Genomic DNA, 27,611 nt, shown 5'->3' on the forward strand with positions numbered 1-27,611 from the left:
GGAATAGATATAGTGGACAGGATAAAATTGTTTCACTTGATGGAGAATTCTAGAACCAGGGGACATAGATTCAAGATAAGTGGCACAAGGTGCAGGGGGGACATAAGGAAGAACTTTTTTACGCAGAGGGTAGTGGGTGTCTGGAATTTGCTGCCCAAGTTGGTGGTAGAGGCAGAAATTTTAAACTCTTTTAAAATGTACCTGGATCTGCACCTAAAGTACTGTAAGCTGCAGGGCTATGGGCTGGGTGCAGGAAGGTGAGATTAGAAAGGGCACCTGGGTGTCCTCAGGCTGGCATGGACATGATGGGTCGAATGGCCTCCTTCTGTGCTGTAACTTTTCTATGGTTCTATGTTACTGCACATCATACAATCAGCTCTCAAATTAAAAACAACTCACCACCATCAAGATGGAAAGGTAAATATAAGACCATAAGACGTAGGAACAGAAGCAGGCCATTTGTCCCATTGAGCCCGCTTTGTCATTCAATGAGATCATGGCAGATCTGATGATCTTCAACTCCACTTTCCTGCCTTTTCCCCATAATTCTTGATTACCTGACTGATTAAAAATCTGTCTATCTCAGCCTTGAACATGCTTAACGACCCAGCCTTTACTGCCCTCTGCGGTAAAGAATTCCACAGATTTACTAGCCTCTGAGTGAAGAAATTCCTCCTCATATTGGTCTTAAATGGGCGATGCCCTCTGGTCCTAGACTCTCCCACAAGGCGAAACAACTTCTCAGCATCTATCCTGTCAAGCCCCCTAAGAATCTTATATGTTTCAATAAGGTCACCTCTCATTCTTCTAAACTCCGATGAGTACAGGCCCAACCTACTCAACCTATCCTCATAAGAAAATCACTCCATCCCTGGGGTCAACCTAGTGATACTTCTCTGGACTGCCTCCAATGCCAGTATACCTTTACTGTTTCCAGTATTTTCAGTGTGGTCTAACTAGGGCCTTGTATAGTTTTAGCGAGACTTCCCTATTTTTATACTCCATTCCCTTTGACATAAAGGTTGACATTCTATTTGCCTTCCCTATTACCTGCTGAACTTGTATGCTAGCTTTTTGTGATTCATCCACGAGGACCCCCAAATCCTTCAGTGCTGCAGCTTTCTTCAGTCTTTCTCCATTTAAATAATATTCAGCTCCTCTATTCTTCCTGCCAAAGTGCATAACCTCACATTTTCCCATATTATATTCCATCTGTTGAGTTTTTGCCCACTTACTTAACCTGTCTATATCCCTCTGTAGATTCCTTGTGTCATCCTCACTGCTTGCCTTGCCACCTATTTTTGTGTCATCCACAAACTCGGCAATAGTACATTTACTTCCCTCATCTAAGTCATTAATATATATTGTAAATAATTGTGGCCTCAGCATTGATCCCTGTGGCATTCCACTAGCTACGGGCTGCCATCCTGAAAATGCCCCCCTTATCCCAACTCTCTGTCTTCTATTAGTTAGCCAATCCTTTATCCATGTGAATGTACTATCCCCTAAATCATGGGCTCCTTTCTTATTAAGTAGCCTTATGTGCAGTACCTTATCGAAAGTGTTTTGGAAATACAAATATATTACATCTACCAGTTCCCTTGTATCTATTCTGCTTGTTACATCCTCAAAGAATTCTAATAAATTTGTCAGGCATGATTTCTCCTTCATGAAGCTATGCTGACTCTGCTTGATTACATTATGCATTTCTAAATACTCTGCTATTTCATCCTTTATAATAGACTCAAACATTTTCCCAATGATTGGTGTTAAGCTAACTGGCCTACAGTTACCTGTTTTTTTGGCTCCCTCCCTTTTTGAATAAGGGTGTCACGTTGGCAGATTTCCAATGCTCTGGGGCTTTTCCAGAATCTGAGGATTCTTGGAAGATTACCACCAATGCATCCACTATCTTTGTAGCTACTTCCTTTAATATCCTGGGATGCACTCCAACAAGTCCAGGAGACTAATTGGCCCTTAGCCCCATTAGTTGCCCTCAAACGTTTTCTCTAGTGATAGGGCAGAATTTAGCCCTTGATGGGCGGCTGGGCCCCACTGGCTCAGCGGCAGGCGGGCAGCCAAACTCTGCCGCTATTTGGTGGGCAGGCCAATTAAGGCCCGCCCAGTGGGCTGACCGACGGGAAGTGTTATGCGCTCCCTGTGCAGGGGGTGGGGGGAGGGATTCCCCAACTGCCAAAGTGCGCTCTTTTGCGCATGAGCAGGAAAGAGCGCACTGCTCCCTGAGACCAAGTGCTGTCTCAGGGAGAGTGCTGAAAGTTTAATAAATCTAAAAAATAGCAAAATAAAAAAATAATTAACATGTCCCCCTCATGTGACAATATCACACGAGATGGGACATGTTAATAAATATTACATAAAGTTTATTAAAGTTTTTAAAAACCAGACATGAAACCTCATCCCGCCGGTGGATAAGGTTTCATGTATTATCAGAAGCCCGCTGGGGATCCTGGCCTGCCCGCCAGCCTTAAGGTTGGACGGGCAGGGTCTTTAATTGGGTTAATTATCCTGTCAATAGCCTCAATTGGCCATTGACAGGTTGGTGGGCGGACAACTGATCGCGCTGTCCCCCCCCCCCCGCCTTCCTGAATATTTAAATGGGGAGGGATAACGTCAGGGGTTCCTCCCAACTTCATCCCGCGTCGGCGAGTGGGCTCCACCCCCAACTTGCCAACAGAAAAATTCTGGTCATAGTTATTGTATTTATTTCCTCTCCCCCTTTTGCCCCTTGAGTATTTAGTATTTTTGGTTTGCTATTAGTGTCTTCTACCATTTGCCTTCCCCCAACCTTCCCTCCCCTTTCCCCTCCCCAACACCCCCTCCCCAAACTCCCACTTCCCTTTCCCTTCCCCACCCACAACCTCCAACCTCTCACAACCTCCCCGAACCCTCTTATCTATAATGTAAATATAGGAATTTTTCTGTTGTCACTCGCCTTTAGGTTAGGGCAGTGATACACATATATTGTTTTCCCTTTTCGCCTCTTGAATCCATTAGAATCATCAATGGATGATGGTGTCATTACTCATTGGCTATAACCTCCTCAGAGTGGCAATCAGCATCAGATTGCCACTCCATGCCCAGTGTCTTACATCAATTTTTTTCCAATGCTATCTTGCCCGATCTTTTGACTCAGGCCGTGAGAGATCCGGGTAGTGGGAGTCAGGTGTCAGGTCTCGGGTCGGGCCAAGTTGTTGGGGGGGGGGGGGGGGGGGGGGGTGTGTGTGTGTGTGTGTGTGTGTGTCCCCATGGGAGTGGGTAGTCTGTAGTCTGGGACTATGGTGAGTCCCCTAGGTGCAGAGTCCAATGTGTGTGGTGTGCTCTGGGTGGCGGGCGGGAGGTTAGTGGAAGATGGGATGAATCCCCTAGGGGGTGTGTCCCATGGGGGTAGGTCGGTCTGGGTCTGTACAATAGTCACCCAGAAGTTAGAAGTGGTTTTAATCGTTCTATCTTTTTCTGGGTAACTATTTGTGCAACCCAATAGGAACCAGCCGAAGTTCGCAATTTAAATTGCATTTTCAGATGGTTCTGCTGTAGTGCAATTGTCCAGGTGAAGTTTGCACTTCTGGGCAGTTGCCATGCAAACCTTACCAGAGAATTTCTGATGGGCACTCCCCAGTGCAACTCTGAGGTAACCCCAAATATGCCACTGCTGGGGAGCTTGGAAGTTGTGGCCTATTGTCCATTACCCATGTGTAAGCCTCAACAGTGTGTGGAGTGGGAGAGCGAAGAGGAGGCAGCAATACAGCCAAAACTTACTTACTTCTTCTGGCTTATGAAATCAGATAAAAAAATTCAATGTAGCATTCCAATCATCTCACATTAGAATGGAAAGGAAGCAAGGAAGGACGCCAATCATCTCAGCCACAGGATGCTTTTGCAGGAGTTCCTTAGGGTAGTATCCTAGGCCCAAACATCTTCAGCTTCTTCATCAACAACCTTCCCTCCAAAACAAGCTTAGATGTGGGGATGCTCACTGATGATTTGTGTTCAGAATGATTTGCAACACCTCAGATACCAAAGCAGTCCATGCCCATATGCAGCAAGACCGGGACAATATTCAAGCATGGGTTGATAAGTGGCAAGTAACAATCTCTGATGATTGCAGAATGTTCAGCACCATTCGCAACTCTTCAGACACTGAAGCGGTCCATGTCCAAATACAGCAAGACCTGGACAATATGCAGGCTTGGGATGACAAGTGGCAAGTAACATTTGCCAATGACCATCTCCAACAAGAGAGAATCTTACTATTTCCCCTTAACAATCAATGCCATCACTATGACTGAATCCTTCACTATCAACATCCTGGGGTTTACCATTGACCAGAAACTTAACTGGACCAGTGATAAAAAAAAAACCCATGGCTACAAGAGGTCAGAGACTTGGAACCCTATGGGCACAATTTTGCCCTTGGCGTGAAGGATCAATGGGGGCGGGCAGTCGGGAAGCCAACTGCCGCCCGCAATCGGCAGTGCTGCGCAATTTTACGCGGACGGGCCAATTAAGCAAGGGCGGCTGGGTGGGGGAGGAGGGTGGGGGGGAAGCCTAGCATGAACTTCGCGAAAGATCGCTGAATAATCTCACAGAGCTGCCTCAGGGAGATGAAGAATGTATTGAAAAAATTAAGGAGCAGAAAAAATTTATGAAACACGTCCATGCTCCTGCGACTCCGTCACATGAGCAGGGACATGGTTTTAATTAAATATTGAAGTTTTTATTTAATTTATTTCATTTTATTTCATAGTCCGCCGACTGAACTATCGCATGACTGCGTGTTGACTGCGGCACGCTCGGCCAACGCCATCACGCGTCATTTCACGCTTGGTCGGGTCGGGCACCTTTCCACCCGCTGAGCTAAAAATCTTGCCCTATGGCAAGTAACTTACCTCCCGACTCCCCAAAGCCTGCCCACCCTCTACAAGGCAGAAGTCAGGAGTGGGATTAAATACTTTCCACTTGAATGGATGAGTACAGCTCCAATAACACTGAAAAAGTTTGGCACCATTCAACCTGCTTAATCAGCACTCCATCCACCACATTAAACATTCACTCCCTCTACCGCCAGCTCAGTGTAGCCCATCTATAAGGTGCACTGCAGCGACTCACCAAGGATCCTTTGACAGCGCCTTCCAAACCTGTGACCTCTACCACCTGGAAGGGCAAGGGCAGCAGATGAATGGAATCACCACCATTTGCAGGTTCCAAGTCACACACTATCCTAACTTGGAAATATATTGCCGCTCCTTCACTGTCACTGTGTCAAAATCCTGGAACTCCCTCCCAAACAGCAGCTACACCAACTGGCTGCAGCAGTTTAAGAAGTGGCTAACCACCACCTTCTTAAGGGCAATCAGGGATGGGCAATAAACGTAAGCCTTTGCAGCAATAGTCACATCCCAGGAATGATACAAGTAATAATCTGAGCTCACTTGTTTGGATAAATACAGTTCCTTGTATACTGTAGATGAATTTCTATACAATAATGCAACTACTAACATTTCCCTAAATTTTTCAAAAATATTGCTGCTTCAAATATTACATCTATTTTCATATTATAAAAATAATTACATTTACATTAAATGCTACGTTCTTGCAGTCTAATGACAAACAGAAGCTATTAAGAATACAAATGGATCATATTCATCACATGGCAAACACAGCACAATCAAAAAAAAGAGGAACTCAAATTACATTCAAAATTTTAACAAAAGGTATTTACAGAACCTGAAACATACTGGTTCCTTAAACAAATCTTGCACTAAATTTTGCTCCAATTTTATGAAGATTTAAGTGCATTAGCCTAACTGCTCTAATATACTTTGAGGATAAAAGACTAAGGAAAGCAGACTTTGTGCAAAGGTCTCTCCATTTTAATGGGAACTTGACAGACTTCTATTTCATTTACCAGTGTGGGGTAAGGTCTACCCATTTTGCTAGGCCCCTCCAGTGGCATCAGCTGCAGGAAATGTCTCTGTGCACCCCACATCCATTTCATACAGTGGGGAGTGACTTCAAACCAGTTCAAATGTGCTCCCAGAGCTGCCTGACTGCAGGAAACCACGGCACAGTCTGAGAAATCTGCATTCCAAGCCAGTGCGATTATACAAGGCACAAGCCAAAATCTTTGGACTTGAAAGCAATATTTTGAATTACAATCTTCCCCCAGATTCTTAACAGCATCTCCAGCCTACGCCGACAGTCTCCAGCTGCAGGTCCGACACAATTGAGGTTCACATCTGAGGCCTGTAAAGTTGTTAATTGTAAGTCATCACTGTCTTCCAGTGAAGCATAGCAGTTTCTCGACTATGCCAAGTTTTTCCTTTGGAAGTTCATTGTGCCTCAGAACAAGAGTTGGAATTCAAAGTTGCATGGCTAGCCATGTATTATAAGGCTAGAATACAGTAACCCCCAGCATTTTCCTAATTCTTAGACAATCAACATCCTAACAGTCTGAGAGCAGTTCAATGCAAAGCAATGTTGGGCAGCATGTAAACTTGCTGGCCAATCTGATTGCCAGTTTTTCGCTGGTTAGGTTAAAACGGCCCTGATTATATTAGCTCGAACACATGAAGCTAAGAAAGGGTCCAATAGGTACTAGAATTCTCCACCATAGATTGGAAATAGATTATTACCAAATCTTAGGTCAGCAGACAGTGCAATGTATGCATAATGGATGCACCAATAAATACATAGGGACGTAAACAAAAAAAGGTCCTTTTAATACCAGAAAAAATGCTCAGGTTGCTATTCTAGATTAATCATAACACTCCACAATTATTGCAAGTTTTCTTTTCCCGTTTCTTACCTTGGTAGTCTTCCTGTTCCTGCCGTTCATTAATGTCAAGCGTCAGCTTCTTCATACGCATTCTTTCTTCCTGTTCCGCCTGCTGCTGATTCCAGTGATTTGCAGCAAGCTGTGAATTCATTGGCACATTCAGTATTTTAAACTGGATAAAAAGAACAGAAATCATGAGAAATGGATTTTGCACCAACGGTTAATGAGATAATTAAGCTTCAGCATTTTGTTCTGCAAAAATATAGCCTGCACTCCTGAGCTATGAAATGAAATGACTAGTACAGTGTCTTGATAAACAGTCTTTTCATCCCCAAGACCTTTGCTACAAAACGAACTCAATCTAGGTTGAAAACCAACATAAACCAATTTTAATTAATCTTCCTTCTCAGCCAAGGCTTTAACATTAAATTCATCTGGGGAAGTCTCAACACAGTTTCTGTCAGGCTTTAGCTTGGATTTGACAAATTCAAGTAAGCCAAAGAGCTAGCTGGTGAGAATTAGAGAAAACGTAATACTGGTGCCTCATAGAGCTTTACTAATTTTGCATACTACAGCTCAATTACTGAAGTTGGAGTGATTTTGTTTTTGGGTTGAAGACGGCATTGAACAGTTTCTGTAAATTATCTGTTGTGCAAATTATTTCCACGCCTGTGGATAATTTGCTGGAGGTGAAGTGCAGTATTGCAGCGAGGAAGGTGGAGAAGAGAGACGGTGCAATGACACAGAATTGTTTGACCCCAGTCTTCATTGTGATAGGGTTTGTGGTAGTTGCGTTGGTGAGGATCACGGACTGGATGCCATCATGGAGTAGTGACAATTTCTGACGGCAACCAAAATTGAGGATATTACAAAAGCCTTCACGGTCAGCAGAGTCAAAGGCTGTCATGAGGTTGAAAAAGGCCATGTAGAGCTGTTGGTACTGCTCCTTGGATTTGCTGTGCAGTGAAGATCATGTCTCTGATACCGCTGAATGGCCGAAAACCACACCGCCACTCTGGAAGGAGCTCTTCTGCCTTGGGAGGTAGTGATTGAGGAGGATCCTTGCAATGATCTTCCCTACGGCAGATAGTATCTTTCCCAAGCCAACACGCCCAGCACTGAGGCACTAATCGCTCAAAATCACTCATGTTCTGCTGGGCAGGGCATGTCGTTCGTACGCCTGACACTGACTCCCTAAGCAACGGCTCTACTTGGAACTCAGCCGTAGCAGGAGACTCCCAAGAGGACAACTGAAATGCTATAGGGAGGTCCTCACAGCATCCCTGAAGAGGTCAAAAATCCCACCGACTCATGGGAGTCCCTGGCTTCTAACTGACCAAAATAGAAAAAGGTTATTAAGGAAGGCACATGGAGAGACTTTGTTGGGAGCACACAGAGGCGAAGCCAAGGCATGGGAGAGAGCACACAACCCTCCCAACAACTCAGTTGCCCGACCTGCCAAACAGCACCTGCCCAGCATGTGGCAGAGTCTGCAGATCATGCATTGGACTTATCAGCCATCTCAGAACCCATGTAACCAGAGTGAACGCAAGTCATCCTTGATACCGAGGGGCTGCCTGAAGAAAAGAACTGGTGTTGGCAGTTATTGAAAGCTATGGGAAACTACAGTTGAAAAATTGTCACAAACAAAGCACATTGTTTAATGAATTTGATTATGTTGTTTGGTAATTCATTTAAATTACTTTGTGACATATGCTTTTCCACTTTAATTAAAACTTCAATAGTTATTCTACATTCCCAATTCAATCACTGAAAATGATTTCCAGGAAGCAGATGCATTAGGTCTTTTAGGAGGATCTAACAAGACAGGTGATACATCTGAAATTGTCTCAATTTTTCTTGATCAACTGCTATGGTTTGGTTAATGGGAAAGGGGTGAAAAATTATTGTAAAGGTAGGTGCATGCAAATGCTTGTTCAGATTCAATACAGCTGTTTTAACAAGTATTTATGACTTACATTCTGTGTGCACACAAACAGCTCGGATGAGAAATGTCCATTCACATGATTCCCTTAAAAACATCTGCCTATTAGAATGCATTTTCTGTTTATTGTGAGCACTTCTACAATTTTCTTTCATAACAGATAAAGGACAGATTTCGGGCAAATGACAGTTTAAAGCTTAGCCAAATGGATTTTCCAATACCATCACCTAACCATTCATTTCAAAGTCTTAATGAAAAGAATGCAGTTAACTAATCTGCCATTGCAGTTATAAACATTGATACAAAATTGTATATAACTCATTGAGCTAAAGTACCATGGGGGGAGCTATTGGGATATACAGGCCAGCTTCGATCCCTATCATTTTAATAGATCCCATTCACTGTTCCGTGGATAGCAGGTCACTCTGCCTGTCTGTAAAGTGGAAGAAAGAGAGAAAATCTGCCAAATACTGACACCAGGAATGAAAGCAGAGAGACATACAGCATGGCACACTTGTGGACTGAGCTATTTAAACAAAATACATTACAATTGTACACATTTACAAACATCTTGCAGCGTCCTTGCAAGAAGCTATTATGTATACAACGAGCAGCTATTAAGAGAATCAAAATTTCAGGACTGAGAGAAACCAAAAGCAACATGCCCCTTTTCTCCTACCCTGCTGACCAGAATCAGTTTTAATTACATTCCTCAGATATCTCCTTGCAGTGTGTGACAAGTCAGATTAAGAATTAACAGGTTTGGCATTAATGTTTGATATGTCTGATTTGCAAAGAACAGATTTGTTTTATGACTAGCTTCCTTTATTTCATAGCTTTAATTATTTACTCCCAAAGAGTTGGAGTGGTGCATCAAGCAGCTTCTAGCACTTTCTTTCTTCTGTGCCCCAAGCACAGTTTTTTCTCCTCCGTTTCTGAAACTGAGATACAATTTCATGGTTTTGGGTGCCCTCTGATAATTTGTAATTACTGAAGCTTGACAGTGAATTTTATAGTCTGTTTAAGCAAAGGGGTATCATCCAAGCCTCACTTTGGCATATACACACACACATAGCCAAGTAGTGTCACAGCCAACTGTTCTTTACCCACTGTTGTCCTGGAGATGAGATGAACTAAGTGAACACAGAACTTCCTGATCTATATCATTCAGATCTTGTAACTATAAATACAAACTAAAACCATAGTCAGAAGACTGTGGGATTAAGTAAAATACGTATTAGTGATAGGAGCACAACTGCTGTTGTAACATCGCGATAGCAGCACTATCTCAGAGTTTGTTGCTATAAACTTATACACTGCAATGACACATCCGAAAGATGAAAAAGATTATTACAAAAGTGTAAGATGACACTGACGAAGGTGAAGAGAGAGGGAAAAGTGAATAACTCAAAAGGGAGTGCTGTATACACTAATCAGCAGCTGCCCTGTCTGGCATCAACAGAGTTTGCCTGTCCCTTTATAGTACCAAGACACTGGGTCAAAGTTTTGAAAAATGATTCAGTCAATCACAAAGAACAGAGGGCTGATGAAATCTAGTGGCCTATGATTTCCTTTGTTGGTTTCTGTACCATTTTTCATCAGAGAATTGTATGGTATTTAAAAGAAGTTCCCTGCCTAGTTACTTAGTTGTATGATTTCTGCTTTTAGCAGCACTCCCAGCTACTTAATGCAAACCCACATACCTGCAACACATGATTTGGTACAGACAAGTGGCTACACTTGAGGCGGGACACTTTAACTGTCCAGAAATATTGGAATCATTTTCTATTCATTAGTCCTTTAACCTGATCTTTTGGTACACTGTTTGGTATTTGATAGCAAACATTACTGACATTTCCTTAATACCACAATGACTTTGCAAGAACTTGTTTACCGCTTGCAAAACTTATTGCCCTGAAGGAACAATGTGCATTTATATACTTCCTTTAATGTATCAAAATATCTCAAAGGTGCTTCACAGTTGGTCAGCAGATTCGAACAGAAACTAGAGGGAGTTCAAGAAGTCACTGAAATTGCAATTGAATCGTTGAGTTTTAACAAGGTTTTTGAAGGTGAGGAAATATGCAGCAAGGTGATGCAGTATAGGGAAAGTGTGCCAATCTAGAGTCAGGGTGTCAACAGTTGAGTGGTCTTTTCAGTATTACCTTTTCTGTTAATCTTTAAATTTGTTTTTGGGATGTGGGTGTCTCTGGCAAGGCCAGCATTTATTGTCGATCCCTAACTGTCCTTGAGAAGATGATGGCGAGCTGCCTTCTTGAATCACTTAAGTCCATGTGGTGTAGGTACACCCACAGGATTGTTAGAGAGGGAGCTCCAGGATTTTGACCCAGCGCCGGTGAAGGAATGGCGATATGGTTTCCAGTCAGGATGGTGTGTGGTTTAGAGAGGAATTTGAAAGTGATGATGTTCCCATGCATCTCTGCCCTTGTACTTCATAGATTATTGGATTAAATAGGAATTTCCATTTAACACAGAGATGTAGGCATGCAAAGCATGCAAACCAACCGCTATTCCAGTATGCCAGGTGTTATTTTATACTGAAATTTCCACAGTAAAGCTAGAGAGACAGCCCTAAACCATATTTTCCTGAAGTGTATAGAAAGAGAAGTACCCTCTCAGAGCTTGCTCTTTGGTTGACAAAACAGCCTTGTTTTTGTCTAGTTAAAACATAATTTAATACACAGTCTATGCTGTTCAATGCTTTGGAATCTGTCAAACCAGAAGAATCTATATTTTAACAGGAATTTACTCATTACTGCCAGCAAGAACCCACCCTTTCAGAAAACAGTGAAAACTCCTTCAGAACAAAGGACAGCTTCATTACTCCAATACCACAAACCCAAAGCATGTATTTTTGTTACAATTCAACCTACAACAGGCTTCAAAACACCATTTTGGTTTCAGATGAACAGTCTGCTCGCTGTTTTTAAAATGTTTAAATAAAAGAGCAAAAGTCCTTAAGTTTCACTCATGAATTTACAGATTTTTCTTGACCAATGCTACTCTTAGTTCCTAACAGCAACATGCACAAATCTTGCAGCCCACGGAGCGATTCTCCAATGTAGCAAATTATGCTGATGCTGATCATGAAGAGAAACTGAAAAGTAGTCCTCATCAATCAGGTCTACTATAATAATCAGACTTTTCTTTCGTCATATGTAATTGTGGGTTAATTTTTAATCTGCTGTAAACACTGCATTTCCCAATTATTTCAGTCATTATGTAACTAACCAGCTTCTAATGTAACCTGTCACAATCTGTATTATCAAATGGTAGTTTCAGATCAGGGAACAGGAATTACACACCGATTTTGTTCCAAAATGACAAGCTCTTTCAAAATTAGATTTTGTGTAACCTACATTTTGAAATTGAGAACCAAGAATCTTAGTAGATTAGTAAAATATTCAACCATTGCAGGGTGTCAATCACAAAGGTAATAGAGAGTCAGAATGAATGAACAAACGTACATTTTTATAGTCAAAACAGTAAATTACGGGTTAGAGGAAGTCACAATCAAACAAGATGATTCTGACAATGTAAACCATTCAACCCATCTCAGCCCATGCCTCCAGAAGGATCCTAAAAGCCCCTTCAGGGCAGTATCTAGTTCACTCTTAAATAATTCCAGGGTTTTTACTTCCACTAACCTTTCTGGGAGTCCCTTTCCATGTGTTCTGGTCAGAACACATCTCTAGTATTGTGCCAATTCTGGTCACAAAGGCACAAGAGGGAAGAAGGAAGACTGGTGATAGTGCAGAGAATAGTAACTATGTTGATCTCCAATTTTATGGGTCTCAGTTATCACAGAATCACAGAAGTTCACAGCAGAGAAGAGGACCTTCGGCCCACCGAGTCTGCACCGACACGTGAGAAACACCTGACCTGCCTACCTAATCCCATTTACCAGCACTTGGCCCACAGCTTTGAATGTTATGACGTGCCAAGTGCTCATCCAGGTACTTTTTAAAAGATGTGAGGCAACCTCCTAGACAGTGCATTCCAGACCGTCACCACCCTCTGGGTAAAAAAGTTTTTCCTCACATCCCCCCTAAACCTCCTGCCCCTCACCTTGAACTTATGCCCCCTCGTGACTGACCCTTCAACTAAGGGGAACAGCTGCCCCTTATCCACCCTGTCCATGCCCCTCATAACCTTGTACACCTTGATCAGGTTGCCCCTCAGCCTTCTCTGCTCCAATGAAAACAATCCAAGTCTATCCGACCTCTCTTCATAACTTAAATGTTTCATCCCAGGCAACATCCTGGTGAATCTCCTCTGCACCCCCTCCAGTGCAATCACATCCTTCCTATAATGTGGTGACCAGAACTGCACAGTTCTGTGGAAAGAATGGAGAAACTTTGGGTCTTTGTCATTTCTCTTTTAGAAAGGAAACATACATTTGTATAGCACTGTTAAAAGGTAAAAATAAAAATCCTAAAGCATTTCAGAGAACTGTAAAAAGAGGCATCTGAGAGACGATTTTATGGAGATGTAAAACACTAAACAGTATGGAAGAAGAAAATCTGAAAAGTTACTTTAAACTGTGACAGTGAAACAGCAGGCCACAGGATTAAACAGGGCTGCTATCAGAAGTCCTTCAACACATGGAATGGGCTCCCAGAAAGATTAGTGGAAGTAACAACCCTGGAATCATTTGAGAGTGAATCAGATACTGCCATGAAGGGGCTTTTAGGATCCTTCCAGAGGCATGAGCCGAGGTGGATCGAATGGTTTACATTATCTGAATCATCTTGTGATTTCAGAAATGCTTTTGAATTTATTAATGGGAGGATTTATTTCAATATAATTAGATCATCATCCGTATATGTCATTCAGGTAATTCAGTCTTCAGCTGCAACTGGGCAATATTATATTGTATAATGAATATCTCACACTAAATCTTTAAATTTGTTTTTCTAGATGAATTTAAAATGTAGAAAATAAAAGCAACCGGTGGGAAGGACAGAGGAGCGAAATCAAAGACAAATCAGCAACTAACACTATGATCTTAAACTAAAATTAGCATTATCACATAACACAAGCGCTGCTCAGAGGAACTAAACCCAGTGGCTGCTGTCCAGATACTTAGAAGTCAGGTATCCTCAGACAAAAATGCTATCACGTTTTCTACAATTCATAACCAACAACTCAAAGATTTTACTAGCACTGTCAAGCCATGGGGCAATCAATATTTAATCCTTAGCTGGTGAGAGCTGACTTGCTGGGTGACCCGGGCACATTTTCTTGTGCAGTGTGGATTCTTGTTCCTTTTGGAGTTTGGCGTTTTTGCATCTGTCCTGATGGGTGCAGGACGGAGGGCTTCAACAGCATGTCTCTTTATTCAGTGATACAGTACCATTATTTTATAGTAAATTGAAACTTTATAAAAAAAAGTATGCATTTCTGCAGCACATTTCCTGACCTCAGATTCTGAAGCACTTTGCAGCTAATGAGGTGCATTTGAGGTGTGGTTACTGCTGTGGAGATGGAGGCTGGGCAGTCAGTTTGAATGCAGCAGGGTCCCATAAACAGCAATGAAATAATATGAACATACAAATTAGTAGCAGGAGTAGGCCACTCAGCTCCTCGAGCCTGCTCCATCATTTAATAAGATCATGGCTGATCTGACTGTAACCTCAACTCCACATTCCCACCTACCCCCTAAAACCTTTCACCTCCTTATCAAGAATCTATCTACCCCTGCCTTAAAAATATTCAAAGGCTCTGCTTCCACCACCTTTTGAGGAAGTGAGTTCCAAAGACTCTCAACTCTGAGAAAAAATTTCTCCTAATCTCTGTCTTAAATCAGCAACCCCTTATTTTAAAACAGTGACCTCTAGTTCTAGATTCTCCCACAAAAGGAAACATCCTCTTCACATCCACCTTGTCAAGGCCCCTCAGGATCTTATATGTTTCAATCAAGTCACCTCTCACTCTTCCAAACTCCAGTGGATACAAGCCTAGCCTGTCTAATCTTTACTCATAAGGCAACTCGCCCATTCCAGGTATTAGTCTGGTAAAAATAGAAAATGCTGGAAGAACTCATCAGCAGGTCTAACAGCATCTGTAGAGAGAAAAGCATAGCTAATGTTTCGAGTCCGTATGACTCTTCTTCAGACTCTTCTTCATTAGCCTGGTAAACATTCTCTGAACTGCTTCCAATGCATTCACATCCTTCCTTAAATAAGGAGACTAATACTGTACACAGTACTCCAGATGTGGTCTCACCAATGCCTGTATAACTGAAGCATAACCTTTCGTATTCAATTCCCCTTGCAATAAATGATAATATTCTATCAGCCTTCCTAATTACTTGTATCTGCATGCTAACCTTTTGTGATTCCTGCACTAGGACATCGAGTTCGCTCTGCAATCTCTCACCATTTAGATAATAAGCTTTTTTTAAATTTTTCCTGCCAAAATGGACAATTTTACTTTCTCCCACACTAAATTCCATTTGCCAGATGTTTGCCCACTCACTTAACCTATCTATATCCATTTGTAGCCTACTTATATCCTCTTCACAACTTACTTTCCCACCTATCTTTGCATCATCAGCAAATTTAGCAACCGGTCCCCTCATCCAAGTCATTTTATATAAATTGTAAAAAGTTGAGGCTTGTGGCACATCACTCGGTCCATCTTGCCAACCAGAAAAACACCCATTTATGCCTACCCTCTGCTTCTTGCTAGCTAGCCAATCTTCTATCCATGCTAATATGTTATCCCCTACACCGTGAGCTTTTATTTTTTGCAATAATGGCCAGATAATCCATTTTCATTGATGTTTGTTGAGGGATGAATGTAGACCTGCTTTTTCCAGGTTCGATAGTCCATTTCACCGAAACCCAAACTTGCATCTAAGATAGAATTCAATGCAGAGCTAAACCTTTGCTAGAAAAGGAGTAGAAATACCAAACTGACAGACCCTGGCATCATACTGTAACCTTGAAGACATAGTGTGGCCTTGAAAAGCCTCACCAGTCACTAAATAGAGTCAGAAACTGAACTTGGGGTCAAATGGAATACCAAGTCTGTGAACAGTCTGGTTCAGTCTTAATCTGCAATGTGGGTACCATTGTGGTACCCAACGAGGATGCTGCAGGACAATTATTCTCAACTTGTGGTCATACAGTACCTGTTGCTTGTTCCCCCTTCTGGTAAGCATCACAAATTGCATTGTTTCTGAATTTTCAGAGTCCCCTTCTCCTCCTCCTTGGGGTGGAGGTCCTTTCTTCAGCTGACTTTTTAGCTGGAGTGGAATAGCCACATCTAATTGGTGTACTTTGACAGACTCGCCAGTTCGCTGCTGCAGAAGAAAAGCATAAGAAATAATTTTGGTGCAAGCACTTTTTAAAATTAAAAAGCAACTTTAAGCTTTGTTGCTTAGAAATAATTTGGCAGTACTGCAAGTTAAAACTTCAGCATAAACTTCATACCAGGCAATGATGGCAATGCTATACATTCATGTTTACTTAACGCCCTTAACAAATATTCAAATCTCATTCAAAGCAGAGAAGTTAGAGGTTATGCTCAACAAACAATAATGGTAAAGTTCAAATAAAAGATGGACTAACACAGAAAGCAATCTGGGTCAATTAAGCAAATAGATTAAGAAATGGCAGTTCAAGTTTAATGCAGCTCCAAATACAAAATAACGCACAGTAGAATAGGGAACATAAAAGATAAGTTCATGCTAAAGCGTTGTTCATTAGCATAGCTTATAAACTGGATGTGATTGTCGATTCCCTGAAAGCTTACAGTTTATGGCGCTATTACAATCTTGGGATCTTAAACAGTTCCGCTTCACACAAATATTAGGCTCAACTTGACTCCAGAGTGAATAAGTGTGATATTCTGGAGGAAAGAATTAGGGCCTGAACCTAATTCCAGGTTTACACAACAAATTTTCAGCATTGGTGTGAAGTGAAAATACTTTGCACCAATGTTACTATTGCAGTGTTAATACAGCCTATGACTGAGTGCAGGACTGGCGGTCACAGGCTTTGCATTAACAAGTCTGAAATGAAATTGAAGATCAAGAATTTGCCCCCCAAACTCTAATGAATATATAGTATCATCTTTCAGCAAAATCAACTTTTGCATGTTGAAGTCCTCAATTGTCCCTCCAACCTGAGGATGCTGACTCATGGTACTATACAATTTAAGATATCATCAATCTTCCAGATTGTGCTGAAAGGCTCGTTTGTTAAAGGAAAACCCAGAGATTGTTATTATACCATTTGGTCTTTGGAGATAAAACAGTCAAGTCCAATCTGGCATCACTCAATATAGACACACACACTCTTTTTTCACCAGATGCATTGGATAAGGATAAAGAGCAAAGAGATCATGTATTATTCACTAAGATCACAAGACGAGAAATGATTTTAACTCATTAATGCAGGGGGATCTTATTAGAAGCAATATCAGCATCTAACTCCTTAAAAGGATCCTAGAGCTTCTTTTCCATCACAACGCTTCTTGTAATATACTCCATGTCTTGATTGCACTTCATATGGAGAAAATTTTCCAGCTATCAGTCCTAAGTATACTATTTACTAACTCGAGCCTATGTACATTATTCTATCTTATAGTGTAATTTCAAGTAATGTTCCACTTTAAGCTTTCCGATTCCCTTAACTTCTATACATACCCCTTGAACAACTCCTTTACAGGCCGAAAAGTTTAGGTTTGTTAAGTTTTTCCCTCATAGCTCAATGCTTTGACATTCAGGATCAGCCCTATGCCTGTCTCTTCTCTGCACTACATTTAGTGTTCTCGTGTCATCTTGTTGTCTCAGTGTCTAGAATTGGATGCAGCATTTGAGGCGCAGACTGATGCCAGGATTACTTGTATATGGGTCACCAAGTCTAATCATAAAATTTTACAGAATCAATTATAAAAGTTTACAGTTAACAAAAGTTTACAGTATTCTTTTCTTCAACAGAAAAAGTTGCATTACACTACATATTTAATAATTGGAAGACGTCATATTTTTGGAATTATCTGGAATACCGAAGTTACCATCCTTGGTCCATGTTACGCTCATCTGGTTTCTGCATAGGAAAATTAAAATTACACTGTCATGGGGACAGTTTTCATATGAATGCTAATAACACGCAGTTTCACTATTCCTCTCCCACCTTTAGTCCCAGGGCTATCCCTGTTTTGTCAGACTGTCAATGTGCCATCAAATTATGCATGAACCAGAGCTTATTCAACTTAATGGGAAACAGAATTAACTTCTTTGTGCCAACAAAGTCTTTGGCCCCAACTCCACTCGCCTTGTCAGCTGCTCACTCAATGTCCGAATCGAGAGGGGACCGAGTCTCAAAATCCATGAAGACCACATATTTTGACCTTCCCAACATTGCCTTAACCTCGCCATCATCACTGCTGATTCATTTACAATGCCTTTGTTACCTCAAGGCTCAATTTCTCTAACACCCTGTTGTTGGTCTCCTGAATTCCACACTACAAACTCCAACAAATCAAAATTCTGCTCAGCCAACACACCCCTGTTCTCTCCAACCAGTTCTGGGTCCCTCAGCATATCTTCATGGTCTTGCCCTCCTCTGCCTCCACAATCTCCTCCAACGCTATGGTGCTCAGGTTTTAGCTTCCTGTGCATCCAGCTCTCTCCTCCAGGCCTCTCCTCCATAGTGTCAAACTTTGTAGTCACTTTTAGTCCATCCCTGAACCCCTTACTTTGCCATTTGTTCTTCTACCCATTAAGTAACTTACTCAAAATCTATCTTCCTCTATTAGGAATCTAGAACTACGGGGCCATTCCCATTTAAGACATAGGTGAAGGGGAATTTCTTATAAGAGAGTCGTCAGTCTTTGGAATTCTCTTCCACAGAGAGCAGTAGAAGCTGGGTCTTTTTTTTTATTCATTCATGGGACGTGGGCGTCGCTGGCTAGGCCAGCATTTATTGCCCACCCCTAATTGCCCTGTTTAGAGGGCATTAAAGAGTCAGCCACATTGTGGGTCTGGAGTCACATGAAGGCCAGATCAGGTAAGAGCTGCAGATATCCTTCTCTATAGGACATTAGTGAACCAGATAGGTTTTTAACAACAATTGGCAATGGTTTTGTGGTCATCATCAGGCTTCTAACTCCAGAATTTTTTTTTTATTGAATTCAAATTTCATCATCTGCTGTGGTGTTTTCCTTGGAGAAAAGAAGGCTGAGAGGAGACTTGTTAGAGGTATTCAAGATCCTGCGGGGTATGGACAGGGTTAATAGTGAGACACTGTTCCCACTCAAGAGGACATCAAGAACTAGAGGGCACAGATTCAAAATAATTGGAAAAAGGAGTAAATGCGGTGTGAGGAAAAAGTTTTTCACCTAGGGAGTGGTTGGAGTCTAGAACAAACTTTCTGAAAGGGTGCAGGAGACCTGAAAAGAGAGAATGTGCAAGGTTACAGGGATAAGGCAGGGGAGTGGGACTAGGTGGAATGCTCTTCCAGAGGGCCAGTGCAGACTTGATGGGCTGAGTGGCCTCCTTCTGCACTGTAAAGATACTGTGAAACCTTGACAGTAATCAAGTTTGGGCTAATAAATGGCAAGTAACATTACTGCCACAAAAGTGCCAGACAATGACCATCCCCAAAAAGAGAATCCAACCATCTCTTGACATTCAATGGCATTACCATCACTGAATCCCCCCACTATCAACATCCAGGGGGGTTACCATTGATTAGAAACTGAATTGAACCATCCATATAAATACTGTGACTACAAGAGCAGGTCAGCGGCTGGGAATTCTGCGGAGAGTAACTCACCTCCTGACTCCCCAAAGCCTGCCCACCATCTGAAGGCAAAAGTCAGGAGTGTGATGGAATACTCCCCACTTGCCTGAATGCGTGCAGCTCCAACAACACTCAAGAAGCTCTACACCATCCATGGCAAAGCAGCCCACTTGACCGGCACGCCATTCAACATCATCACCACCCACTTCTTCCACTACCAACCACGGTTGCAGCAGTATGTACCATCTACAAGATGCATTGCAACAACTCACCAAGGTTCCTTTGCCAGCACCTTCCAAATCAACGATCTCTACTACCCAGATAGGGGAGGGCAGCAGATGCATGGGAACACCACCACCTGCAAGTTCCCTTCTAAGCCACACATCATCCTAACTTGGAAATATATCACAATTCCTTCACCGTCCTGGAACTCCCTCCCTAACACCACATGGACTGCAGCGGTTTGAGATGGTGACTCACTATCCCCTTCTCAAGGGCAATTAGGGATGGGCAATAAAAATGTTGGCCTAGCCAGTCTCGCCTACAACATGCGAAAGAATAAAAACATTGCCTTGCCCAAGTAGTTGCTACTTATGTGTGACAGTCTGACATTTGAGTATGAGCTGGTTATTGTAGACAGCTGCACTACAGGACAATGAAAAGCAACAGGCACAACAGTATTTTTCACTGCCAACAGATCTCAGAAATTGTGACAGATCAGGGTAAGGTATATATAATTACATTGCACTAAAACTTCATAGGGCTGTGTTTAAAAGTAACAGAGAACTGAGGCCCTCTGACAAACGTCGCTTGGCATTCTCCCAAACTGCAAACAAGTCTGATCCAAAATACCAGAAAATAATAGGGGAACTCTTATTGCCGAGTGTTACATTAACAATAATGCTAATTCAGTAATTCATCTTCAAAAATTGAAACAAGGGCTGATTCACACATCCATTGCATAGCTTGGATCATTTGAATTCTTCGTCTGTGAAATAAGGGCATTGTAAGTCCAGCTTAAAAAGAAGTTAGTTTTAGCCACGGAATGGACTACTGTGGATACTTATTTAAAAGGTAATCACATACAAGACAGCCCTTATCCAAAAATCCGTGATACTTGGAAAAGATGAGGATCAAAGTTACAAGGCTGGTATCTAGTATAATAAAGTTCTCACTTCTTGCCAGCCAGCTTCCACAATTACATTTCATTTCTCTTCTAATTTCAGCCTAGTGTCAGTCCAATAACCCAATGATTTTTCTGAGCAGCTGGCCATCTGACATGCATAGAAACCTATTGTTATACTTAAGATTCTCCAAACTGGGCTACAGAAAACCCATCTTGCCCAACTCCAGAACGCTTGGCACAGGTTGGCAATTGCAAAGGCTTAGTTCGGGGCCATAATTATTTGCATATATACAAGGGACTTTAACCACTACAACATGCAAACTACTCAAAGTCTGTGCAGCTTGTATCATCTTATTGATTAAGGCAAGACTACCCAAACTTTTGTCTTTTTGGGCCAGAGTTGTATACTATCAGGTCCATTCGGAATCCGTAATTTATTACAGTGAGTTCAAGGAATGTGCATAAAAGCTCTCCCAAATTAAGCCACAATTTAAATTTACTGAATTTCACTAACTGATTTCAGAAGAGCTAATAATCAGCTGGCTAAGGACTGTAACTGTATATGGCTGAAAGCCCATAGCTTGGACATTTCTTTAGGGCTTGTTTTAGCTTGCAATGTTATTTGGAGCAGGATGAGAAAAGTTTAGCATCCAATAGCCCAGTTGTCTCTCCATGTACCATTAATGAGTGAGGCTGGTTGGCTAATCCTCTGGAACACTGCAGACCCATTTGGCTCAAACAACAGACTACTGAGTCTGCCTTGGAGACTGTTAGTGTCTCCCATTGTCAGGAATTTTATCTAGTAGCCATCAACATGTGACAACTACTTCCCCTTCTCCCCAATTCAACACAAAATGTTAAAGACCTCTCTCTGATACAAATGGACATATGAATTTTCAGCATTTTCTGCTGTTGTTAGCTTAAAACAGAACTTCTTAAAAATGTTGGTTAAAATTTTCAGTGTATACTTTCAGGGACTCATCAAGTTGATATGATCTGAATGTTTACATGACAGATTGTAATTTATGTGCATGAAGTACCTGCAGATTCTCGAGCATCATTTTATCCAAAGCTTGAATGAATTCTTCATCTTCTGCACAGGGAAGGTGTTTTAAGCCTCCACCCTTGATCATCACCTCCTGCATAACAAAAATATAAATACCGCTGACTTGAGTATTTTTATTAATTCTGGCATCTAATAACAGACATCAAAAAATCCTATCCCAAATTTGTATAAACATGCTAGAAATCTAATGTAGAATTTGCTGAAAATACATACTTTTCAGCCTTTTAGCAAAAGTACCTAAGTTTAAAAAGTCCTTTCTAAAACTATCAAAGCATACTCAGTCCATCTTCAGCAATTTTTAAAAATTCATTTATGGGATGTGGGTGTCACTAGTTAGGCCAGCCTTTATTGCCCATCCCTAATTGCCCTTGAGAAGGTGGTGGTGAGCTGCCTTCTTGAACTGCTGCAGTCCATGTGGTGTAGGTACACCCACAGTGCTGTTAGGGAAGGAGTTCCAGGATTTTGACCCAGCGACAGTGAAGGGACAGCGATATATTTCCACCAGGATGGCGAGTGGCTTGAACCTGCAAATTTGTCAGAGGTTTCTCCTGCTTCACAAACATGATACATAAAGAAATATTGGCCCTAATCTGGTCCTTCAGAAGTTTATTTCTCCTCCTGTACTTCCTCAGATTCTGATGTTCTACCATAAAACCTTTATAGGCCCATTTTCACAACCCTAAACACTGGGAAATCTAAATTATTCCCCAAAACACTGCCTCTTTGCTGAACTGAGTGATGCATTACAATTACAAAGCTCAACACAGAGACCGAAACAAGAGGAAGCTGTATTTACGTAGTGCCTTTAGCATTGAGAAATACCCCAAGATGTTTCACGGGGGCGAAAAGGAAACCTGATAGTCAGCGGCTGGGCTGTAGGGCTGAAGGTGGATACAGAGATAGGGTGATACCATACAGAAATCTAAACACAAGAATGACAATTTTGAGTATGAGCTGTTGGGGGAGCAGAAGCCAATTTATTTGAACAAGAATATGAGGATACTGGATGAGTCAGACTTGGTGCGGAATAAAATATTGTAGCAGAGATTTGGATGATCTGAAGTATATGAGAGGGTTTAAGGATGGGAAGTCATCCAGGAAAGCACTGGAGTAATCAAGCCTAGAGATGGCAAAAAACATGAGGGTTTCAATGGCAGATGAGCCGAGGCAGAGGCAGAGATGTTAGGGGTGGAACTAAGCGATCTTTGCAATGTGGAGGATATGGAAAACTCAGCTAGTGGTCAAACAGGATGCTGAGCTGTGAACAGTCTGGTTCATCAGACTGACTATACAGCAGGCAAAGGAATACAATTTTACTGGGGGCTGAAGTTGGTGGTCTCAATCTTCTCAAAGTTCAGCTGGAGAAAGTTAATGGACAAGGACTTCAGTTGAAGAGAGCAGTGGGAGGACTGAGAAAGATAACAGAAGCTGCAGCCAGATGCTGCCTGTACCTGTGGAAGCTGATCCTATATCCGTGGATGTTGTTGCCAAGGGACAGAATGAATAATGAAGAGAGGAGTCAAGGATGGAAGGTTCAATGGTCGGAGCAGTGATGGGAAGAGAAGTAATTGTTAGAGATGCTCTGACTTCAATCATATAAGTAAGAATAGAGCTAAGCAAGGGCAATTCCATTAAGCTGTACAATGCTGGAAAGGCAAAGGCATTCAGAAGGGAAGGTGTGATCACGCCAATCAAAAGCTCCAGAGAAATAGAGGAGAACATCAAAGAATAATGTATCATGGCCATAATAACAGAAAGTGCCATATGTAACTCTGGTTAGGGCAGTTTCAGTGCTTTGGGAATGGGTTAGAGGGATTCAAGCAAGGAGTTTCAGAGACACAGGTACAGATCTGGAAAAACGAAACATATTTAAGGATCTTGAACAGGAAAATAGTGAATGCACCGGAGCCAATGGCATGTTTTTTTGTGGAGGGTCTAACGATGTCAGTTTTGAAAGGACAGGGGAAGTGCTTAAAGAAATGGGTTTGTTTATATGTCAGCTAGCAATAGCTGGAGCCACCAGCTGACAAGTCCCTGGGTCCTGATGGACTTCATCCTGTAGTTTTAAAAGAAGTGGCTAGGGAAATAGCTAATGTGTTGGTTTTAATTTTCAAAAATTCCCTAGATTTGGGGAAGGTTCCATTAGATTGGAAAATATCACCTGTAACTCCTTTATTCAAAAAGGGAGATAGAAAGCAGGAAACTACAGGCTAGTTAGCTTAACAACTATCAAAGGGAAAATGTTAGAAGTTATTATTAAAGACATTATAGCAGGGCACTTAGAAAAATTCAAGGTAATCAGACCAGGTCAACATGGTTTTTGTGAAAGGGAAATCATGTTTCACCAACTAATTGGAGTTCTTTGAGGAAGTAACATATGCTGTGGATAAAGGGGAACTAGTGGATGTGCTGTACTTAGATTTCCAGAAGGCATTTGATAAATGCTACATCAAAGGTTATGAAAAATAAAAGCTCATGGTGTAGGGGATAACATATTGGCATAGATAGAAGCTTGGCAACCTAACACGAAACAAAGAGTAGGCATAAAAGGGTCTTTTTCTGGTTGGCAAGATGTAACGAGTGGTGTGTCTCAGGGAACAGTGCTGGGGCCTCAACTATTTACAATTTACATAAATGACTTGGATGAAGGAACTGAAGGTATGGTTGCTAAATTTGCTGATGACACAAAGATGAGCGGGAAAGTAAATTGTGAAGAGGACATAAGGAGGTTACAAATGGACATAGATAGGTTAAGTAAATGGGCAAAGATCTGGTAAATGGAGTATAACATGGGAAAAGGTGAAATTGTCCATTTTGGCAGAAAATTAAAAATGATGCCTATTATCTAAATGGTGAGAGATTGCAGAGCTCTGAGATCCAGAGGGTTCTAGGTGTCCTTGAGCATGAATCACAAAAGGTTAGTAGGCAGGTACAGCAAGTAATTAGGAAAGTTAATAGAATGTTATTGTATGTTGCAAAGGGAATTAAATACAAAAGTAGGGAGGTTATGCTTCATTCATATGAGGCATTGGTGAGACCACAGCTGGAGTACTGTGTACAGTATTGGTGCCCTTATTTAAGGACGGATGTAAATGCACTGGAAGCAGTTCAGAGAAGGTTTACTTAACTAATACCTGGAATGGACAAGTTGTCTTATAAGGAATGGTTAGACAGGCTAGGCTTGTATCCACTGGAGTTTAGAAGAGTAAGGGGCAACTTGATTGAAACATAAAAGATCCTGAGGGATCTTGACAAGGCGGATGTGAAAAGGATGTTTACTCTTGTGACAGAATCTAGAAATAGGGGTCATTATTTAAAATAAGGGGTCACCCATTTAGGATAGAGATGAGGTGAAATTTTTTCTCTCAGAGGGTCGTGAGTCTTTGGAACTCTTCCTCAAAGGCGTTGGAAGCAGAGTCTTTGAATATTTTTAAGGCAGAGGTAGATAGATTCTTGATAAGCAAAGGAGTGGAAGGTTATAAGTGGTGAGTAGGAATGTGGAGTTAAGGTTACAATCAGACCAGCTATGATCTTAAATGGCTGAGCAGGCTCAAGGGGCTGAGTGGCCTACTCCTGCCTCCTAATGGGTATATATGTAACGGGGCCAGGAAGGCAAGTTGGTGATTAGTGGTTTGGTAAGGAAGGGCTCAAGAGAGCAGCAGGTTCAGTTCATAGAAGGCATGAAGGGAGACTGGAGAGAAACTAGAGTTTTATAGAGATTGAGGACTATGGGAATGGGTGTTGGGGAAAGACAGAAAAAACAGCTAAACAGGTGACATCTAAATTGGTCACTCAGAAATCCACAAGCTCTTCACAGTTGTTGGAGGAGAGTATGGTTGGGAGAGGACGAAGTGTTTAACAAGGCAGTTGCAGGCAAAGGGACACAGCCTGGGATTATATTACTTTTAAAAAAAACTAGTGGACAGGTTTGGCAAAGGAGAGCAAGAGAGCTTGACGGGATTGAGCTAATTCTGGCAAAGGATAGCTAAACCAGCAATTTAACTAAAGATTCACGTCAATCTTACAGTAGATTGTATCAAAACCCTAAAGCAGTGGTATTCACTATGCAGGCCTCAGGCCACCTCTCCTGCAGGCAGGAAGAGAGGGGAAAAAATTGAATCCACACAGTGGTGGTGGGAGGGGTTCATACTTGCTGGAGAGCCACTGAGGGCCCTGCATTGCCAGCTTTTTGGAAGGCCTGCCATGAAGCCAGGTGTAGCGATGGTAGCTGCCAACAATGTACCCACCAGATGCCCAGGGTCAGCAAGGTACCTAGCTACAGCTGAGTGAGGATGGGATGGGGATCAGTGGGAGGGGTCATAGGCTGGGGGATTTGAAAGAAAGGACAGGAGAAATCTGATAGCTTCTGCCCATCACTGTCAAAATAAATGTAAGATGTGGTGTTTATATGGTTTTACTGTTACTAGTAATCTTTCATAATCAATTTTGTATTTTACATGACAAGATATCATTTTGAAGAAATAAATGGCAGTGAATCTAAGCATTTTTTAAGTTCTACTTGTGACCTGATTAAAATCTTCCAATTTCCCAACTGGCCCTAACTATTTTTCCACTAAATCTCACTGCCCTAAAAACCGTCTCAGTGCAATGTCACAAATTTATCACATTAAAGGGGAAAAAAAATGGTGGAATACACACAAACTTTCCTTGGGATCATTTTCTGTACCAGTATTAAGCACTACAAAGAAAAAACTATATATAAAGAATGATAGGGTGGAATGATTAAAAATGTCACACCCTCACCACTGCTTTTATACTGTACAGCTGGGATGAAAGTGCACATTTTGTATTTGTTAAATGGTGCAGTCTTCAGGTGTATTGGCCCCAATTACTTAGATTTCATTGGTAAATATACACAACTGTAAATATATACGTCTATGTATCCGCTTGTCTTTCCATGTCAATTACATGGCATCTTGGATGAATCAAATCCCCACGATGACAAAGGAGGGTTATATTTTTCTACTCTTATTTACATGGTCTATTACTCAAGCTTCAGATCATGGTTAGGTTCTGACTTAGGTGCTGTTGGATACAAATCTTTGCTGTAGTCTAATTGTGACCATATGCTAAATACCAAGTCTGATCAGCCTCTAGGTGTAATTGTACTTCTTGGCCCTTCCAATCAAACCCTCTATTCTGCCCAATTTAGTCTCTCTGCCCAGCTGATCCTGGTATCTTTCCAGCTAACCAATCTCAAGCTGCATACGTAAGCAGTCAACCTCCCCATTACTGTCACCTAGAAGCAGCCTTTGCCCGAAAATTTCCTCTCTTGTTTTTAGATAATGGGTGACTGAGCAGTTTTTTTTATTCATTCATGGGATGTGGGCATCGCTGGCTAAGCCAGCATTTACTGCCCATCGCTAATTGCCCTTGAGATGGTGGTGAGCTGCCTTCTTGAACCGCTGCAGTCCATGTGGTGTAGGTACACTCACAGTGCTGTTAGGAGGGGAGTTCCAAGGATTTTGACCCAGCGACAGTGAAGGAACGGCGATATATTTCCAAGTCAGGGTGTATGAATGGCTTGGAGGGGAAATTCCAGGTGGTGGTGTTCCCATGTGTCTGCTGCCCTTGTTCTTCTAGATGATAGTGGGTTTGGAAGGTGCTGTTGAAGGAACCTTGGTGAGTTCCTGCAGTGCATTTTGTAGATGGTACACACTGCTGCTACGGTAGAAGAAATAAATGTTTGTGGATGGGGTGCTAATCAAGTGGGCTGCTTTGTCCTGGATGTGTCAAGCTTCTTGAGTGTTGTTGGAATTGCAGCCATCCAGGTAAGTGGAGAGTATTCCATCACACTCCCAACTTGTGCCTTGTACATGGTGGACAGGCTTTGGGAAGTCAGGAGGTCCCTAACTAGTTTCTAAACATGCATTTGTGAC

The 27,611-nt window shown here is 41.8% G+C and overlaps 1 protein-coding gene across 4 annotated transcripts in view; it reads right to left on the minus strand.

The window, feature by feature from the left end:
* The window catches only part of upf2 (UPF2 regulator of nonsense mediated mRNA decay), a 147,821-nt gene that overhangs the window by 16,110 nt on the left and 104,100 nt on the right, over positions 1-27,611 (minus strand). For all 4 annotated transcript variants that reach the window (XM_041202154.1, XM_041202153.1, XM_041202152.1 and 1 more), the window contains exons 20-22: positions 21,686-21,784; positions 15,901-16,071; positions 6,827-6,968 (exon numbers count right to left, since the gene is read on the minus strand). In XM_041202154.1, coding sequence (XP_041058088.1) covers positions 6,827-6,968; positions 15,901-16,071; positions 21,686-21,784 — 412 coding nt within the window. The remainder of the gene's footprint in view (positions 1-6,826; positions 6,969-15,900; positions 16,072-21,685; positions 21,785-27,611) is intronic.

This window comes from Carcharodon carcharias, chromosome 13 (genome assembly GCF_017639515.1).
Source record: "Carcharodon carcharias isolate sCarCar2 chromosome 13, sCarCar2.pri, whole genome shotgun sequence".
Taxonomy (NCBI): domain Eukaryota; kingdom Metazoa; phylum Chordata; class Chondrichthyes; order Lamniformes; family Lamnidae; genus Carcharodon; species Carcharodon carcharias.